General features: G+C 42.1%; 2 protein-coding genes and 1 non-coding gene across 4 annotated transcripts; 1 reads left to right on the top strand and 2 right to left on the bottom strand.

Moving 5' to 3' along the window:
• Positions 1–47: 47 nt before the first annotated feature.
• LOC127364490 (endosialin) lies at positions 48–4,698 on the bottom strand. The gene is made up of 2 exons (XM_051402086.1): positions 3,610–4,698; positions 48–2,039 (listed from the first exon to the last, which is right to left on the bottom strand). Exons 1-2 carry the CDS (start codon positions 4,043–4,045, stop codon positions 286–288), a joined length of 2,190 nt encoding a protein of 729 aa, XP_051258046.1. The 5' UTR covers positions 4,046–4,698; the 3' UTR covers positions 48–285.
• A 6,339-nt stretch (positions 4,699–11,037) lies between these two features.
• On the top strand, positions 11,038–11,110 carry trnav-aac (transfer RNA valine (anticodon AAC)). The gene has a single exon. It is a non-coding gene; the product is annotated as a tRNA-Val (tRNA).
• Positions 11,111–12,127: 1,017 nt separating this feature from the next.
• On the bottom strand, positions 12,128–16,233 carry LOC127364091 (CAAX prenyl protease 2-like). 2 transcript variants are annotated; one of them, XM_051401249.1, is made up of 9 exons: positions 16,065–16,233; positions 15,598–15,878; positions 15,405–15,507; positions 14,399–14,482; positions 13,775–13,853; positions 13,499–13,666; positions 13,166–13,237; positions 12,499–12,561; positions 12,128–12,421 (listed from the first exon to the last, which is right to left on the bottom strand). In XM_051401249.1, the coding sequence occupies exons 2-9, from the start codon at positions 15,732–15,734 to the stop codon at positions 12,192–12,194; spliced, it is 936 nt and encodes a 311-aa protein (XP_051257209.1). In that variant the 5' UTR covers positions 15,735–15,878; positions 16,065–16,233; the 3' UTR covers positions 12,128–12,191. The 2 variants fall into 2 exon arrangements, with proteins under 2 accessions (XP_051257209.1, XP_051257208.1); XM_051401248.1 differs by having other exon boundaries at positions 15,598–15,875.
• Between the last annotated feature and the right edge of the window lie 3,203 nt (positions 16,234–19,436).

Here is a 19,436-nt window from a genome sequence, read left to right as displayed (position 1 = left end):
GTCAGACATTATTTCCTGTTATAACCTAGATAGTCTTACAAACCACACAATATTTCATCAGTTTATTGGTTTTATTGGATTCTAAAAACATGATGAGAAAGTGAATTATTTACAAAGGGTGTGCGACAGAAAGTATTAAGTTTTCCTTCATGATTGGGAGAGCCAGTCAGCTGTACTAAATCCAAATGGTAGTTTCAGTGACCAGTCCTGCACCACAAGGCAAATGTTATCACTTCAACACATCTGTGTGCATGTGGGTGCACTTGTGTTTGTTTATTTTAAGGTTCATGCTTGGGTTTTGCCGTTCCTCCTGTCAGGAGGCGTTGTAGGGAGTATCCAGCGATAGCAGTTTGAGAAGCTCAGGCTCTTGTCCACAGCACAGCTGGTGCAGTAGACGATCCCGAGAGCCAGCATCACTACGAGGAACACACACAGAGGCACCAGCAGGGCCACCAGTAACCAGCTCTTGTCATGCTTCCGTTTACCTGCACCAGATCCAGCCCCTACCGCCACTGTGCTGCTGACATCCTCCGTACTATCCGTCTTGGATACCTCCCCATCCCTAGTCCCAGTGGCTGATCCGTTTGCAGTCTCTGCTCCCACCCCATCACTAGCTTCTTTATCTCCTGCCTTAGCTTCAGCCTCGTGATCAATTTCGTTGCCTGTGTTGCCTTTTTGCGTTGGGGATGGGGCCGTCTGATATCGCTTTGGTGATAGGACATCCCATTGGTTCAGGTGATTATCTGACCCATGAGTCATGTCAGGGGAGAGTCCTTCAGGGGCTTCTGTTTGCCAGTCAACTTCAAAGTTAGTGTCAGCTTCAAAGTTTGGGTCCGGGGTGAATAAGGTGGACCAGGGAATATCATGGTTAGGGTCCACGTCAGGTATGTGTCCGGAGTCACTGGGGTCAGGGGTCAGTGTGGAATATTCTTCATCTTCAGGCGACGGCTGGCAGGTAAGTCCATCTGCCTGAAGGTCATAGCCATTGTCACAGTAACACTGGTACCCTCCCATGTAGTTGAGACACTGCTGCTGGCAAGGTGACTCCCCCACACACTCATCTACATCTACACATTCTCCTCCACTGCCCAGCTCATACCCGGGGTTACACGGGCACGTAAAGGACCCCACTGTGTTCTCGCAAGCGCCTTCGCAGCTGCCCTCATCGAGGCACTCGTCGATGTCCACGCACTCGCCCTCGTCATCTGGCTGGTACCCGAGGTGGCAGGTGCAGTGGAAGGTGCCTGGGATGTTGACACAGACTTGAGGGCATGGTTGCTGTTGGCATTCATCTACATCAGAACATCTGCGGCCATCTGGACCCATTTGGTAGCCTGGGGGGCATGTGCAGCGGATGCCCCGAGGTGTCTCCACACAGTCGTACTCACACCCCATCTCCACACAAATCTCTTTGATGTGGGGCTGGTCAGTGGGACCGGCAGAGTCGGAGGATAAATCAGGGGGGTCAGTTGGGCTCAGGGGGTCAGGCTTGCAGCTGTACCCGTCCTCATCTATCGTAAAGCCCTCAGAGCAGTAACAGTAGTAGTCTGTGTCTGTGTTCTGACAGTACTGCTCACATCCGTGGTCCCCACTACACCAGTCCTGGTTCTGTGGAGCTGCACCGGAGGAGCAGAGGGGGGCATCCCTTGACCAGCCCACTGTCTCGTCATCTCTCTCCATGCACAGCACCGTCTGCAAAGCATGGTCATCTGGGCCTGAGTTGTCTGCAGGGCAGGGTAGAGCAGCGACAGACCCATAGGGCACGTTAGTCAGCAGGGTGCTGACAAGGTGAAATGTCGTGTTGTAAACAGCTGGACCGCTACCCTCATCCTCCAGGGGTGGACACATTCCTTTGAAGTTGTACTGGCAAACATATCCATCCAATGGCAGTGCGCAGGAGCCGTCTAGCCACCGGAAATTGTCGTTGCTCTCACGTCCGCTCTCAGACGTGTGGACGGTCATGGCCACGCAGCGAGGGACCGCACAAGTCCCGGGGCTGTCTTCACGGAGCCAGTTGGTGAATTGCCCATCCTGGTCTCCTGTTGGAAAATAAAGACAAGGTCAGTAAAAGCAGAAATTCCCTGATTTTTAGTTTTAGTTCAGATTTCTTTCAGATCTATGTGGCACATTTAAAATATCAATCTATAAGATTATTATCATTAAAGCTTCCATTTTGTTTGTGTATTTATTGTCTTTCAAATGATTCTTATGGCAGGTTTTCTGCTTTTAGAAAAATGAGAAACTCCTGGGAAAAGTCTGTGTAGTCTATGTTTTGTAGCCAATCATTATAATTTTTTCTGGGTTGGCTCTGTGATGGGTCAGTGCTGGAGCATTGCTGTCTGCCACAGTGCCTTTTACTACCACTAGGTGTTGCCAAAGTCAGATATTTTCAAATTCTACACAAATAGACTTGAAACACATCTCATTTGTCTTGGTTATATTTTTGCTGCAGTAGTATTCACATGGTAAAATTTGTGGTTTTACAGATAAGTTGCCCTTTTATTAACATTTTGGCAGACCTGGCACTACATGACATATTCCCCCACTGTGAATACTACACAAATAAAGTTGAAGGATCTGCATTATTATTGTCTGTATATGAACATATTTGAGTTGACAGCGCCACACCCACAAGTGATTGTTGTTGAATTACTTAATTAAATAAGTATTTTGGTTTAGTGTGAGCACCTCAAATAAACTGCTATTCACATTCATTGTATTGAACTGTAGGAAGAAATACCAAACCCTGCTTGAATAAAACCCAAACTATCCGCATTGCTAGATACCACTGGGGATAAGTGAGGAAACATTGGGTAAACCAACCCTTTAAATCATGGAAAAAACAAGTAAGCCGGCCACAAAACTCTTGAAAATTTAAAGTCTTTTCTAACTGAAGACCAATGCAGACACTTTGGGTGATAAAAAAAAACATCTGGTTTTCAGTGGACGACGCTTGTGTAATGACTAAATCAGGTTGAGGGGTAGCAGTGAGGTCAAAAGAGGACTGAACTTCGGCTGTCGCGCCAGCTCTGTCTCTGTGAAACAAAAGAAGTTAATGTAATAACCATCCAGTTAGTGCAGAGCTCTGGAGGCTGGCCCAGGTACCAAAGTCTGAGAGACGTTAGGGTTAGGAGCCAACACAATGGTTTAATTGTTTAATAGTCTAATAGACTCATAAACTCTTGATACAACTGATGTGAGTGTTCAAGTAATGATACTGAAGTAGGCTGAATTGTTGTGATTCAAATTGATTTAATGAAAGTTTAGGAGGGTCTATTGTTGTATAGCTGCCAGAACCAATTTAGTCAAGTAGGCAATTAACTAACTAATGGATTTTGAACAGATTTAGCCTCTGTTATACTGACACACATATTTTCCATTAGCTCATAGTCAAAACTTGCATTTTTAGTGCAGATGATTAAAAAGTTGACTGGGGGAGGGAAGCTTAAAGGCTTTATTAAGAAAAACCACAACATTATGTACCTTTCCTTATTTTGGGGGAATTTTGTCTGAGCTCACTTCCTAGAATGCAATAAAATGGCTGATATGGTGATGAAGGTCAATATTAGGAACAGTGTAGGGTCAAATGTCAAAAAGGTGAGACTTTGCCTGTGACCCAGACGAATCCTCTGAGTGGTCGGGTGGATGAACACTGCCGTGGCGGTCTGTGTAGCCCAATCCAGAGGCGTAACCTCGACCTGGTCCCTTGTGCCTCGATGGCCGACAGCAGCTCATGGACCACACCCGCTGCCTCGTCCGTATGCATCGTCGCCAGTGTCCCACCTCGCTCCCGGCAGCTCCGCCCAGCCTCCCTGAACGATCTCTTCTGGAGGAAGACAGCGTAGCATCCATCCTTGTGGCAGAGTGCGTCTTTCTCTGCCAGCTGAGCCCTGGCTGCTGGCTGCTCCACCTCCGTCTCCCTCAGCCTCTGGCCTCGACTTCCAGGAGCCAGACAGACCATAAGCAGCCACAGGACACACAGGAGACTCATGCTGCTGCAGCTGCTACTGCTCCTGATTGTCTTTTGCATCCTCCACCAAGACATGAGGTTTAAACTAGGCCAACATTCAAATGAGCACCACGACCTTACTGTCAAAATAAATAGACTAATAAAGGATATTTTTTATGACCTCCTATCCAAACAAATCTGATTTAAATTCACCCACTTTAATTAGTTTAAAAAAACAGGAACTTGCCAAACCAAACTTTTTTTCTATACTAGTGTATTTAAATTAATTATATGCTCAAATAGACCTTTTTACCTTTTTACTCGAAGTAATCTGAATCAAGTAAACCACCAACTGACATCAGATTACCTTAATTTACCTTGGATTGCCCAAGCCCTTAGACAAATAGCCCTATAGTGCAGAATCTGTCAAACTCCATTCATCAGCAAGCTGTCAGCGCCGCTGCCACAGTAAAGCAGATTTGACCAGATCCTATATAAAACGAATAGAAACCAATGCAGTCCAGTGGAATCCCCTAGAAAGTCCAGCTGAGTCCAGTACAGTCCAAAATAAAAGTCCAGTGAAGTACCAGTAGAGTCCAGGGTTTAAAATTGTTGAATGAAGCACTCTGCCCTCCAGATAAGCCCAAAAGAGTCCATATATGAACCTGAAGAATTTCAGTGACAGAACCCCTCTCCTGTATCTGATCCTGCTGGGGCTTTCTTGCCTCTGCAAAGTTGGCTTTCTGACTGAATCTCAGAAAGAGAGAAAGATGGGGGAGGGTTGAAGGGGGGGGGGCTACGTAGAGGAAAAAGAATTGTGTGTTTTTGGAAGAGGGGGCTGGTAAAATGTGTGAGTGTATAAGAGAAGGCTGGAGGGGTTGACGGGTTGGTGGGGGGTGAGGGGTAGAATTGAAAACCCTCAGAGAGTTATGAAAACCATACGGCACCATTCTGTCCCCCCATCTTGCCTATGGCTTTACACACACACACACACACACACACACACACACACACACACACACACTGTCTCTCACACACACATACACACAGCCTTCAAGAAGTGCATGCTGCACAGCATCCACAGGAGTGGAAAGTGTTTGTCAGCTCTGTGAGATGCAGAGATGTCGCCCTCTTCTTCTTCTCCTCCTCTGCTTTTTGTCTTCCAGCTTGTATGTTTCTCCTGATCTCTCTCAGCTTCTCATTGTTTTTTATTTATGTCTCTTTATTTTATTTCTCTTAATCTCCTTCTTTCTTAATCTCTGTCTTTACCATCACTCATTGCTATATATTTTTTTCTTTTTCTGCCCCCCCTTCTCTGTTTTCTACCAAGTCCATACCAGCTGGAAGTTTTTACAGTCCAATGGAAACATTTTAGTATGGAAGAGAAATACCTGTTGGACTATGCGTGTGTGTGTGTGTGTGTGTGTCTGAGTGTGTGTGTGTGTGTGTGTGTGTGTGTGTGTGTGTGTGTGTGAGAGAGAGAGAGAGAGAGAGAGAGAGAGAGAGAGAGAGAGAGAGAGAGAGAGAGTTCTTATGTTGTTATTAACTTTGTATGGGCACAGATGTCTAAGTGTATGCGTAAGTGCTCTTCTGTGTGTGGCTACCACTCGGGGGCATATGGAGGAGAGGAAACAGGAAATGCCAGATGTGCATCAGCCTGACCTCTCAGTAGCTGGGGAGCGGGAGTGTAGACTGGGGGTACCTCCGCTGCCGTCACATGATCCGTCCGCCATGAATGGTACGTGTGGTGCAATGTCAAAAGGCTGAGTTTGGCTTTTTCCAAAGCACATTTTGATTCATTTATTTTCCCTTGTAGCTGTACCACAAGCAAAGCCGAAGAATATTAAATAAAGCCAAAAGCAAGCAATTCTGAGGGAGGATTGTTACAGATTTAAAGATGCCTGGGACATACAACTGGGTGAGAGACTCTAAATTAAGGTCAACCACACGCAAACAAACTAAATGGTTGAACAATCTAAGCAACATAAGTGGGAAAACTGCTTGAGCAAACAATAGCCCTTGACATAAATGCTAAAAATAAAGTAAATAAAGTTTTCTCTGTGGAAAGTGTGACCTGCCACAACACAATTTAGGCAGCTTGATGTCATTATCACATGCTGCAACTTTCCTCTACATCTGGTGTGGAATGGCTGTTTAATGCAAACTCAAAAATGACAAGCAAACTTTCACCCGCTGGAGCTTCTCAACGCAGGGTGATGGGATGGAAAAGTCATGCTGTATGTGCAGCTGAATGCAGTTATTAGCCACATCAACGTGCGATGGAGCCTGCGTTCTCTCTGCGTACAGCAGATGAGTCGGCCGCTGTGAGGCGTGTTGGTTTTGGCAGGCAGAATATATACAGTCTAACTATTCAGCAGTCTTTTCCAGTTATGTAACAACTATCGGAACTAGAGGGAGCACAAACATCAAACCTCAGGATCCCGGAGAACCTAAAGAGCCTTTTGGTCTTGTTCCCCACCCCCTTCTCCTTCTCCACATCCCTCATCCTCCTCCTGTCGTCCTCTGATTTTTCTTTTTCTTGGACTACCCCCATCCTCCTCTCTCCTCTGCCTCCTCTCTCCCTTTTCCTTATTATTCTTTCACCTCCCCCCTTGTCACTCTACTCCCTTCTTGCATTCTCTTGATCTCATCCCTTTCCTTATCTTGTCCTTGCTACTCCTCTCCCACTTTTCTCTTTCAGTCTTCTTATCTGCGCTCCAAAGTCAGCAATGTCTCCCCCAGAACCCCAGCTTTTACCCCAAACCTCCGAATCTTGTTCTGTTTATTCTATCATTCGGCCTGGTTAACTCCTCCCCCTGCACAGACAGCCACGCCCCCAGAGACACATACCAGAAATGTAATTGATAGAACAGACAAAACTTCTCCTTTCCATAGTCCTGCACTTCCAATTCCCCTCTTTCACATTAATGTACTTACAGTACCTCCAAGCTGCTCTATCTCCCAACCCAAAGATCCTCTAATGGAACATACAGATCTTTGATTTTATATTCCCCGCCTCTTAGGTCACAGCCTGCTTTCTACCTCCTTGACTCCTAGCCACTTGCCACATATCATTACTGGCACTGATACAGTCTCAACTTCTAGCTTCCAAGCAGCTGAACTGTACCTTCCAGCTCCAAAGCCTCTCCATTTCACTTCAACCACTAATTCTTTTTTTTAACAGCTGAGTAGCTGTTCTTGATTTGATGTTCTTTGGTGGCCACTGAACCGTTGTATCTGGATTGATAATGCAATTACAGCACTTTTCCTTCAATGAAAGAACATGTGACATAAATTTAACAAGACTGGGTTATGCATAAAAAAGCAAAAAAGCAAAGAAAGCTAAAATGGTTGCAAATGGCCACACAAAGGCAGGGTGAGAAGCTGGCTGTCATAGAAAGGGGGTGTGGGATGCAATAACCATTTAAATAAATGGACAGTCTCTCCTGGAAGATATTCAGTGTTGCACTTGTTTGAATATAGCAAGTGACAGATATGGTTGTGTAGAGAGTTCAAATCATTCCTACTTTCCCACCTCTGCACACCTGGCAAATCGTTGCATGATGTGGGTGTGAATGTTGGATTGTCATTTTCAGAAAGTTACAGAAATTGTCCGAAAAACACAACAAAAAAAACCCCATCACAGATTCAAAGTGTCTGTAGCCATTCGAGAGGCTGTACTAAACATCAGCATGCTCACATATTCTCACTGACAATGCTAACATGCTGATGTTAAACAAGTAAAATGTTTAACATGTTCACCATCTTTAACGTATTAACATGCAAACATTTGCTAATTAGGACTAAACACAAAGTACATCTGCGGCTGATGGCACTGTCTTTAATTTTGCAGGTAAAATTTTGGCAATCCATCCAATCGTAGTTGAAGCATTTCAATTAAAATCATAAATGTCAGGGGTGTTGCAGGAAAATCTGGGGATCACCACAGTCAGTAGGATTCGTCCTCTGTGGACATTGAATGTCTGTACGAAATTGGTGCCAATCCATCGAGTAGAGGTTGATATATTTCAATGGATAAGTTTTACCTGTCAGTGGCACAACATGAATGATCACCAAAGTCATTTTGATTAATCCTCTGGGCATCATGAATGTTTGTACTGCTGCTGCTCAGAAATTTCACTAAAAACCTAAAATGTCAATCATATGAAGATAGTGAGGGGGTTACCACAGTAGGCTTCATCCTGCAACACACTTTTATCAGGAGTGCATATTTCTGTTCAATATTCTTTAGTTTATGTCATTTTATATATTCCACACATCATCCTAATACACTGCTACATCTACTGTATGTCAATGTATAACCATTGAATATATGGGGAAATGTCTATCTGTTCTTTCACTCTGTTTTTATGAGCTACTGAACTGGTGGCTGTGCGGGCCCGGCAGTCTGTAAAGTAATTAATTTTTCAATTGTCACACATTTCTCTGCTTCTGCTTTGATAATTAAAAATGTTTTCCTTGACTTTTGGCTAAATAAAGGCCACCACGGATGTCAAGGAAACTACATTGTTATTTCCATGTTGTCTTGACTCAATCGGGCTTATTGAAGCGTTTGTGCCATATCAAATACAGCAGGACACGTCAGTTGTTCATTTTTCCCAACCGCCGGTGTCTTATGTCACACACACATGCACACACGAACACACACACACGCACACTGAAGCAATTAGCTGTGGCCTTGTGGTTAAATAATGGAGTGTAGGCATTCCTGGTGATTTCTGGGGAGTGGAGGAAAAAGACGATACTTTTATCCACTTCTTCTACAAGGTCCATATGTTTCATCTTTCATAGCAGACATGAATGCCCTCCTTCCACGCCCAGACTGTTAACAAATCTTCACCACAAATATCTGAGCAGACTGGGGTCGCTGTCGAATTGTTGAGTCCAGAAGGAATAATCCCTTGCCAGTTGAAGTCTCGAGTTACTTGAACCATCAACTAAAAGAGTTCGGACACTTTTTAGAGGTGGTTTGTAAGCTGGTTGGTAACTGCATCGCTGTTTTGTCTAAGTAGTTTCTTTATGCCCGGTGACCTTTATTAACCTTTATTTAACCTTGGAATAGCTTACTGAGCACTCTTTTCAGCCATGTCCTCATTCCTTCATGCTCACTTTCACTCATGTTCACACCTGGGAGATGCCCAGTACAAACACAGTCTCCTACTGTTATCCACTGATTAGCTGCAGTGGAACAACTTCAGATTTTCAGATTGTGACCTGGCAACCAACTGGGCACGGGGAGCGTTTGGAAAATCGAATTTGTATCTGCATTTACTTACTTAGTTGAAGAACAAGTAAGTCATTATCATTTTGTAAGTATTCTTGTACTGCATTCTTTAAACTGACTAAATGAATACCACTGTGGGAACAGCTGCTACCGAATTTCCAGTTAGTCATATGGCAAGTTTAAAACAAACATGGCTGCTGATGGAAACTGCAGTGCCCGAGCCTCCTTCTGTCCAAAAACATTTTTTAGCTTCTGGAAAAAAGAAAAAGCAAAAAAAAAAAGAAGCAACATGACTAGCAAAGGCTCGACAGATTGTCTGGTCTGCAGTTGGAGTTTGCTGCACATAAAGAATCACACATGTATAAACAAACCTCAGACCAAACATCTAAAATCACCAGAAAACTTTTAAGGTTTAAATAAAACTGCTGAGAGGCAGAAAAGAGAGATGGAGAGTGCACTGGAGAGGATAATTCCTGACAGATTATTCCTTTACCAGATGATACGCTCAGTTTTTCCATAGACACGGCCATGCACATGCACACAGACATCTTACACTTCTTTGTAATGTCTTTCATGATGCAGTCATATTCCTCCAGGGAAGGAGACATTTGTGTGTGCCTCAGTGTGTCTAATGGTAAATGCATTAACAGTGTGAAAGAAAAGGATGGGACACAAAGGCTCAGCAGAGCAACAGAGACAGACAGGCGTCTGATGTGTAGGACCTTTGAGATAACCCACCACACGTCTGACCCCTCTCTGCAACATTACCTCCTATATTCTCTCAGGTGCTCTCCTATTGAAACTTCACATTTTGTACACCCGACATCGCTCTTGTGACCTGACCTCAGTGTTCGATGTGTGCCTCTAAAAAAGAAAATGCACAGGAACAGCAAACTTCCTGACTCAGCATCAGTAACAGAAGGTAAATCATTTCCTGACCACAAAGCTAAAATTTTCTGCAGACCAGTTATGTGCAGGGACGTTGAATAACAGCCTGTCTTTCTTTGCTCTCTATTATTCTTCATTTCACATTCCCAACTGTGAGGCAGCAGTGAGGTGGTCGCAAAATTGGAGGTTGTTAAGATTTGATCTCAGTGTAATTCACAGGGGAAGACACCGGGGAGGTAAAATAGGTAATACAGTTACTTCTTGCAAAAACTGCTGTCAAGCTTGATCCAGAGCAGCAAAGTCCCCCAAATCCCTAAACCTTCAGCGGCCAGCAGCTGAAGACTTTGTTGTACTTGAAAAGATCCCAAGTATGACTGAGCTTAGATGTATTAAAGTGAAGCAGAGAGGGAGCGTGATGAGAAATCAGCGGCTTTACTTTGAATAAATAAAGATTTTAGAAAGGACCCTGCTTAATCTCTTTAAACGTAACCTTTTCCAGCATTTCACAGCGCTAAACAGAACATAAACCCCAGTGTGTGACCAGAGGTTAGGTGGTATTAGAAGTTGGGGGAATTGCTGCTGTTACACACACACACACACACACACACACACTCCTGTCCCTGCCTGTACACACAACAAGTTCAAGTTCAAGGAACAGGAAACATGTGAACTGAGAAAAACACTTATTCACTTTTTTTTCCAACAACTTTGAGAGGATTAAATGTGAAGCTACCACCATTAGCTAGTTAACTTAGCTTAGCATAAAGACTAGAAATGGGGACACAGCTAGCCTGATTCTCTTCTAAACTGGTTGCTATAGCAACTACTATAAGGTACAGTCCAGCAACCCCACAAAATGGTGCATTGTCATTTTTATGCCTTAACTTCGGAACAAATCAGACAATAGGTACAACCTGTTTGTAGACTTTGTGCTAAGCTAAGTCACGCTAACGGAGTTTCCGTAGTGTAGTGGTTATCACGTTCGCCTAACACGCGAAAGGTCCCCGGTTCGAGACCGGGCGGAAACAGTTTTTCAAGAAATTTGCCCCGCGGATCAATAAAGTATTTCTGTTCTGATTTCTAACCAGCTGCCGGCTTCAGCTACCTATTTACTGACTTGTTTAAACATAAGAGTAGTTTATAAAATGCACCAGAAATCAGTAAGACCAGACACAGACAACATTTAAAGTGTATTGGTGTGTCAAATGTAGGAAAATCTAGTTAAATGAAATGTCTATTATAGTCTAGAGCTGTGTGCGTCTACAGAAGTCTATGCACATTTACCTTGCCCTTCTTGGTTTGTGTTGTAAACAAAGTTTCTTATAATTAACTCATCAGTCTGTCATATAAATCTTAATTGTCTGACATGATCTTTAACCTCTCAGTCCTGAACCCTCACTCTTTCCACTGACCCCGAATGCCCCTCTCTTCTCCTCTCTCAACTCTGCTGCTCCACATTCTAAATTTCCTTGGGGACATTTCTTCCTCCTCCATATTTCCTTTGCTGTTCTCCTTTATTTTTCTCTCCTCTTCTCCTCTGTTCATGCCTGTTGGCATCACTCTTGTTGCTTCTGGCTATCAGTGTTTTTTCTCACAAGTCTGACTCTCATTGCCTTATTTGTCCTAATAATGTTACTTTACATAGCTGTCCCTCTCCATTTTGGCTCCTTTTGTGTATGTTTGTTGGCCTCTGTGTCTGTGTTTTTGTCTGTCTGTCTCCCTCTGTCTGCTTATGTGTCTTTCTCTACTGCTGTCTCCCCCACCATCTTCCCTTTTCCCTCATTCACTTTCACAGTTCATCTGTTTTCCTCTGACACACACACACACACTCTCTCTTTTTCTCCTTCAGCCAGGGAACGTTGTACTGGTGTTGTGTTTCAATACAGTAGGAAATATTTTCAACCGTGCAGGAAATGTCTGAAGTGCTAGATTCATTCTCTTCTCATGGACACACACACACACACACACACACACACACACACACACACACACACACACACACACACACACACGCGCGCACTCATATAAATGCACACACACAGTCCTCATATAAATACTTTTTTTATTTGAAAATGAAATGTAGTTTTAAGAGTGGGAGTATATTTCATTTCATTTCATCTGGCATACAGACGCTGGAGGGAGAGCCAGGCTGCAGACGGGAATGTCACCATAGAAGAAGGGGTCTGTCAGCGGGAAGAGAAGCACCAGAAACAACAGCACCCCCATCAAATACGAGAAGACAAGAGCTGATTGTTGAGGGTGTTTCAGGGCAGAGCTGATGTCGGGCAGGCCCTGACTGTTACAGAACGAATGACACAAAACTGGACCCACGACATGACCTATAGAAAGAGATTACAGATTTAATGAGGTTTGTACTGAAGGTGTTGATCAATGTGCTATTCACTTCATCTCTCACCAGTTCTCATGAATATAAAGGCAGTAAAGGCACCAAACACAGTTGTATACAAGAACTGCATCCCTGCAACAGAACAGCACAAAAGTAATTATGTTATTATAGTATTATAATAATGATATAGGAACATACAGAAACACAGATCTGGATATAATAATAATACTAAATCTCTTAATTCATACAAATGTGTACTTAAAGGTTGTTTGCCATGTTGCAGCTGTAGGTCAGTCTATAGGGGCTTGGGAATGGGAGGGTAGTCAGGTCAAGTCCTGCACAGACCACAGTATGAAGTGTGGACTAGGAACTGCCAATGTGCCATTGAGCTTCTGGGACACTGTGTGTGTGTGTGTGTGTGTGTGTGTGTGTGTGTGTGTGTGTGTGTGTGTGTGTGTGTGTGTGTGTGTGTGTGTGTGTGTGTGTGTGTGTGTGTGTGTGTGTGTGTGTGTGTGTGTGTGTGAGATTGTATTTCAGCCTATATGTGTGAAAATAAAATGTCCCCATTTGGGATTAATAAAGTAAATCTTCTTGACAGAGTTTAGTTTGTGATCCAATAACCAAATCAATCCTAAAAAAGACACATGTGCTTCAGATTAGGTTTCTGTCTTTGAATTTATTAGCTTGTGTTAATATAATTTGTTTTATTTAAGAAGAGTTTTGTAAGCCAACTGACCTGACACCAAGAGTATGACACTCATACTGTCCTTGTGGAGGCGCCGTTGCTCTATGATATGGTGGAAATGAGCTAGAACGACACAGTAAAGTAGCAATGGATTATAGTGAAAACTTAAGTTAAAACACACTCTTAATACCATAAAATTGTAAATAAAACTAGTAAACATAAAAAAAGGGTTTAATTCATAAAAAAGTTAACTGGTGTATTTTATCATTCATTAATCTGTTATGATAATGTAAAACGTAGTACTAATGTTTACTGTAAAAGAGTTCAACGTAGGCTAGATTGTAAATTTGAGTTGTTTACAGCCTGAGAATCCGGTTGCCATACCAACACCGAAGAACAGCGGAGCCATGAAGATGGCAGCTGTGGGTCCTGTGCAGGGCACCAGCATGGGCATCATGGCCCCTCTGAACACCAGCTCCTCTGTCAGTGGTGCCACCACCTGGTTCCTGAGCCACACTACATCTCCCACACACAACCTCCATGACTGAACATCTGGGAAAGTAAAGTCAAGACTCAAATGCATGCAAGCGCACATGTAAAACTCCCCAAACCTGATTATTTTGACATGACATTAAGTGCTAGACACAATGTTTAACTCACCTAGTGCAGACTGCAGTTCCCCAGTGAAGCCTTTGGGGTTGTCCATTGCAGACTGGACCAGGGGACCGAGATAACATACCTGATGTTTTGAATAAAATCAAGTGTTTATTACATCCAGTGGAACTATATAACAAAGATTAAAGAGCAGGCTCTTGAGACTACGGGGCACATTTTTTCAATATGTGGTTTAAACATGCACATGGGATATCGCTGCAGAATGCATACATTTAATGGCGGTTGTAAAGCCATGCTGCATCGTATTGGGATGGAAGCTGAATCTCTGAAATGTCAAAACTGCCTTCGTGCAGCATAAATAAAATATTCTAAGAGGGAAACAGGACCCATAGAGTTGTGTTTTAAGCTACAAACCTTTAAGTTCTCAGGTTGACTTTACAGCCGTAGCAGGTTATGAAAACTATGGTAGTAAAGATAGTTTTAAAAAGCAAATGTTGTTTCATGGAAAACATGTTTATCTTTTATTCTGTCCTAAATTAAGACTCCTCAGTGCAATCAGTAATCCCTATTATGACATAAAAACAGGTGCTCAAGTTGTTATATAGTCCAGAAAAGAAAACATTCTTCTCCAAAAGGTTATAGTTATAGAAACATCTGTTTCTGACGTACCATGGTTAGTAGTAGTGGCAGTATCGCTGCAGGAACCAGGCTTTCCAATCGAACTCCCATCAACTCCCACACTGACGCATCGACCTGGAAGGCCAGAATACGGCTTTATAAACATAGTTTTTACCCTAAAGTGATTAGAAAGTTAAGCCCATGTGACCCAGGCTAAACCTCACTAAAAACCTCATGTATAGTGAAGATGGCCCCCAGGAGTGAGTTAACTGCGCTTCAACTGGAGGGTCTGGGTTCATTCGCCTCTGTCCCTTTCAGCCTGACCTTTGACCTCCCCTGGAATGGGTCTTCACAGTTTAACCAGATGCTTTCTCTATCTGGAGGGTGATGATGGTTACTTGTATTTGAAGCACATTGAAGTGTGATAGCATACAGTGTGAGCATGAGTATCTGAGTCATGCTGAGCTACATTTAATGCCTCAAGCTCTACTGTGCTGGTGTATTAATATTCTTTTGGTATTGATTGGGCATAGATTACATATACACTCAGTTTGTTAGGCGCACCTAGCTAAAACTAATGCAGTCTAATACAACAGTTCTTCATTAAATCCTATCTTCATGAAAGTTTCTTTTGTCATTCTGGAGGATTCAGTTTGAGCTGTGGCGTTGTTGACTTACACAGGGATGTATTTCTGTCATTTAGCCCACCCTCATTGATATAAACGGTGTGGACAAAATAATACTACGCACATATAGTCAGTATAACGCAATAAAGTGAGCGTATTTTACCTGTTCTTCTCTGTAATGTTCTCTAGACAAACCGTGTCAAGGATCATTGTAAGATCAAAATGTTGCTCTGTGTCATTTATTGGTAATTATCAGTAGCCTACAGGTTGCAGATTATTATTTTTTGTGTGTGTGGAAAAAAGTGTCCTTTACTAAAGTAAAAATAGCAATGCTGCAATAGACATACGCCATTATAACTATTATCACCTGGAGAATCAAAGAGACAAAAGGCAGATGCAGAGAAAAGCATGTTTTGTCCATGTGTACTCACCCTGACATCAGCCCAGTGTATCCACCCCTTCACCACTGCAGGTGACAGTGTGGAGACCAGCAGCACACTGGCACAGCGACGCTTAATCACACTGGGGTGGTCCCTGCACACACACAAAAACACACACACATACAGCAACAGTTTAATAGTCAGTCTAACAGCACTGTCACACCGCTGCTGGTGAGTTGTATACCTGGGTAAGCTGCTCCTCCAGACGTACAAACTGCCAACGTACACACAGGCGAGCAGGAGGCAGCTCAGTACACACACCCAACATCTTGTGTGGGCGTGCTCCTCATGCGTTATAGGGCCATGTTCTGATTCCAGCATGACAGAACCGTGGGTTTTGCTACTAGAGCTTCAAGGAGGTGCCTCAGGTGAGCTTCAAGCTAGGGCAGGTGCATCACGCTTTGGATTGGTTTGGTTCTGTCTGTCAATTCAGATTAGTAGATCCTCATGAAGTGGAGATCTCTGCTGAAGAGAGAAGCTGATTAGCTCTAATACTCTACTTGGAGGACACATGCTTAGGTGAGCATGTAAACACACACGCGCGCACACACACACACAGCTGGTAACCTGACTTCACATTTTTGCTTTTTCAAAAACATTGATAACTAAATTAAACCTGGTTTGCTCTGTCGATTCCTCAACTGCACCCACCTCGTCGAGGCCTCCACCCTCCCCCTGAGCCCCTGAGCCACACAGACTGAGCAGGAACAACAGCAAACCAAGAACAACCCTCATTGTCCAGTTGCACATCTTCACAAAGGTACAGTGGTAGAGTTGGTCTGTCTTATATAGTCTCCAAACTTCAGCTGGCTGAACGAATGGGAACAACAACAAGTGACTGATTCAAGGCCTCAGATGATTAAATATGATCTCTGTGCTGGTGAGAAAATACAAGCTGCTACAGGCTGGTGGAACACTTTTACTAAGATACTCTCTCATGCAGTCACAGCTGTATATACACTGTGTTTATTAATACACACACATAGACAAACACAGAAACCAACTTATCCTGATACTAAGGCCTTTTAGTGTGACTGAGGGTTATCTGATTAAAGTCAGTGAGTGAGAAAAAGTTTTTTCTTCACTCTGTCTCACTTCTTGTCTCATTTTCTGTGATATTTTATGAATTAATATATAAAACTGCACTCTGATTGTGAACATCTTTTACATCTTATATTATGATTTTTCGTCTTATAAATTATTTGTTAAATAAGACTGTTGAACTATGGTCAGGGGTGAAAGGTCAGGGGTTCGGATGTTCCTGTTAGACATGAGGTAGAAACCCTCCTGTAGCATTTTACTGACTCATGCTGTCAATGTTTTGTTTAGATAACTTATTATGCAATATTTCATAGTATTTTATTGTTGTTTTTGTTTACTTTATATCATGTTTAGGCAAAAAAATAATGGTCATATATTTTATATATAAATATTCTTGAATGCTTACACACTTTTCAGTTTATATTAATATTCAAAGGGAGTGTGTCTTTATAAAAGAAGAGTATCTCTGTAGGCCTACGTCACAGTTAATGCACAAAGGTACAGTTTCTTTGCATTTTCAGAACAACTTTGTTCTCTAAAGTAGGCTTTCTTCACATTTCCCTTTATCTATAAGAAACAGAAAACTACTCTGTTTAAAACAAAAGTGCAGCTATGTTGAAGAAAAAATAACATTCCCTCAAATATGTGCTCTAAAAACTGGTTTCAAGGAAGTTGAGATAATTGGCTACATTTGATCTCCACTAACTAGTATAAACGGAGACATTCTTGTGCCTGCAGGACATTACATTGTGATGAGTCCCTGTGAGGTCTGTGTGATCACAGTGGATCCATAATTTCCACTGACAGTTTAAGCAGCAAAAGGTCCTGTGAATCTTGAGTTTTTACATTTTGTACTACTTCTATTCCACCACAATTCAGAGGGATATATTATTATATAATATTGTAGAGTTCACTCCACGACATTTAGTTCTGACAGGTTTTACATTAAAACAATATGATTATTCTAGAGGATACAATATATTGTTAAAGATTAAACCAATGATTCCCAACCTTCCTGACTTGTGGCCTCTTAAAAAGAAGCAATGTGTAGTTGGGGCCCAGTGCCATGTTTCAGATGTCTGTGAGTTGTTCCACCAAAGAGAAACTTTCCCTCAAAACAATTTACATGGTTTTATTTAAATGACAGTTTAAGTCCTAAAGAGGTAAAATGATTGCATATTTAAAAAAAAACAAAACATGATTATAAAAAGTCCCAAAAAAGAAAATAATCTTGTGCAACAGAACTTTGTTTTTCTTTCTTCCTCATTAATCATCTGATGACCCCTCAGATTGAGTTTATGATCCTTTAGAGGGGCCCATACCCAGATTAAGAACCTTTACATACCTTTATAAAGTAGTTTGAAATAATAAATCAGCCAGCTACAACAGTAACATGCTGCTAACACATTGCAGTATGAACTGTCTAATAATGTCACATACAAAAATATATATATTTTATATATGTTTTCTTTTTACATAGTTAGAAACTGTAAATAGTTGCAGTATGTGAACATCAGAGCAGTTCATGGGATTCTGTCAATGTCTATATAAAGACCTACAGTCCATGACAACAAACAATAAAAAAACTTCAATGAATCTCTGATTTATTTGAATGTTGTTTTCATGTGACGATACAAGAGGGAAGTCAGATTCAGAATCACATTATTTGATACATTCACTAAGTGTACAGTATTTTCTAAAGAATCACAGTGTAGCAATAATAAGAGTTTGTGACAAATCAATCACACAGCAACCAAACAACTTCCTTACAGTGGGAAGAGAAGGGCACCACTGAAGGTACTGTAGTTATGTCCATCGTCATAGAGAGACAGGCCTGATGGGAGAACAAGGTGAATTTCATCTCCTGCTATCAGCTCCAAGACAAGAGAGTTAGTGAAATACTCAGGACCCCCATTACTGTCCCAATTACGCATAATGCGTTTGCTGTTCATGTACACATCTATAGCCATAGAACCTGTTAGGTAACCATACGCAGTGAACTGGAAATAGTAGACCCCTTTCACTGGTGCTGTGAAGAAACCTATAGAGTAAGAAAAGAAAATTAAAAACATTAACAATTAATTGATGGAGATTTCCATGACCTCATGTGACCTGCAGTATATTACCTGTAGCTGGATTGTAAGCATTGCCAGTGTTGGTGAAGACCTTGCTGTATTTCAGTGTGATGTCAGTGTTGTATGGTCCAACTTGTCCTGAATTAGTCAGAGCTGTGTAAAAGGCCACCTTTGGTTTCTCTGTTAACACAAAAAAGTTAATTTATGTCATTAAACTTAACTTAACTACACTAAATACGGTGTATTTGTGTGTGTGTGTGTGTGTGTGTGTGTGTGTGTGTGTGTGTGTGTGTGTGTGTGTGTGTGTGTGTATCATCACCTTCATTTTCTCTCTCCACCTGGTCAATCCTGGACTTACTGACGAGAAGTTCACTCTCACTGGTACTCAGTCTGGACTTTAAGTCTGGAGTTAATACAATGACAGTGAATTACAGAGCAGAGCAGCCATCAAAATATTAAACAGTTAACATGCAAAACAAATAATATACAGTGAGTACTCCAGACATTGAATCCTACTGACTTTGGTGATCCTCTGACTTTTCCTCTGGCGCCACCATGAGGTTGACATTTGTGGTTTTGAGTGAAATGTCTCAACAACTGTTGGATAGTTTGTATTGAAATCGATTTCTCCCTCAGAATGAGTTGTTATCACTTTGGTGATCTCTTAACTTTGGATTTATGATTTGATACTGTTTAAATAGATCGCACCAAAAAACATGTTTTCCATGTAAGTTGTGAGCTGGTAACCTAACTTCACATTTTTCCTTTTTCAAAAACATTTAGAACTAAATTAAACCATTTATCTGGTGTTTCAAACTCAAAGTGATTGTATATTTTGAGAGAGATGCTTAATAAAACATGTGTTTGTTGCAGGAGGACTGTATTAGATTGCATATATTTCACAGCT

This window comes from Dicentrarchus labrax, unplaced genomic scaffold, assembly GCF_905237075.1.
Source record: "Dicentrarchus labrax unplaced genomic scaffold, dlabrax2021, whole genome shotgun sequence".
NCBI classification, from domain to species: domain Eukaryota; kingdom Metazoa; phylum Chordata; class Actinopteri; family Moronidae; genus Dicentrarchus; species Dicentrarchus labrax.
This window is presented reverse-complemented; position numbering and strand designations above follow the sequence as displayed.

What these genes read in the sequence shown, in the direction of transcription:
- LOC127364490 (XM_051402086.1), bottom strand. Translation starts at nt 4,045, where the DNA reads ATGTCTTGGTGGAGGATGCAAAAGACAATCAGGAGCAGTAGCAGCTGC. An exon ending in AGGATTCGTCTGGGTCACAG is followed by an intron (nt 2,040 to 3,609) that starts GCAAAGTCTCAC and finishes ATTTTCCAACAG; the next exon opens with GAGACCAGGATGGGCAATTC.
- LOC127364091 (XM_051401249.1), bottom strand. Translation starts at nt 15,734, where the DNA reads ATGCTGGAATCAGAACATGGCCCTATAACGCATGAGGAGCACGCCCAC. An exon ending in TGCCACTACTACTAACCATG is followed by an intron (nt 13,854 to 14,398) that starts GTACGTCAGAAA and finishes TCAAAACATCAG; the next exon opens with GTATGTTATCTCGGTCCCCT. An exon ending in CTTTATATTCATGAGAACTG is followed by an intron (nt 12,422 to 12,498) that starts GTGAGAGATGAA and finishes CTCTTTCTATAG; the next exon opens with GTCATGTCGTGGGTCCAGTT.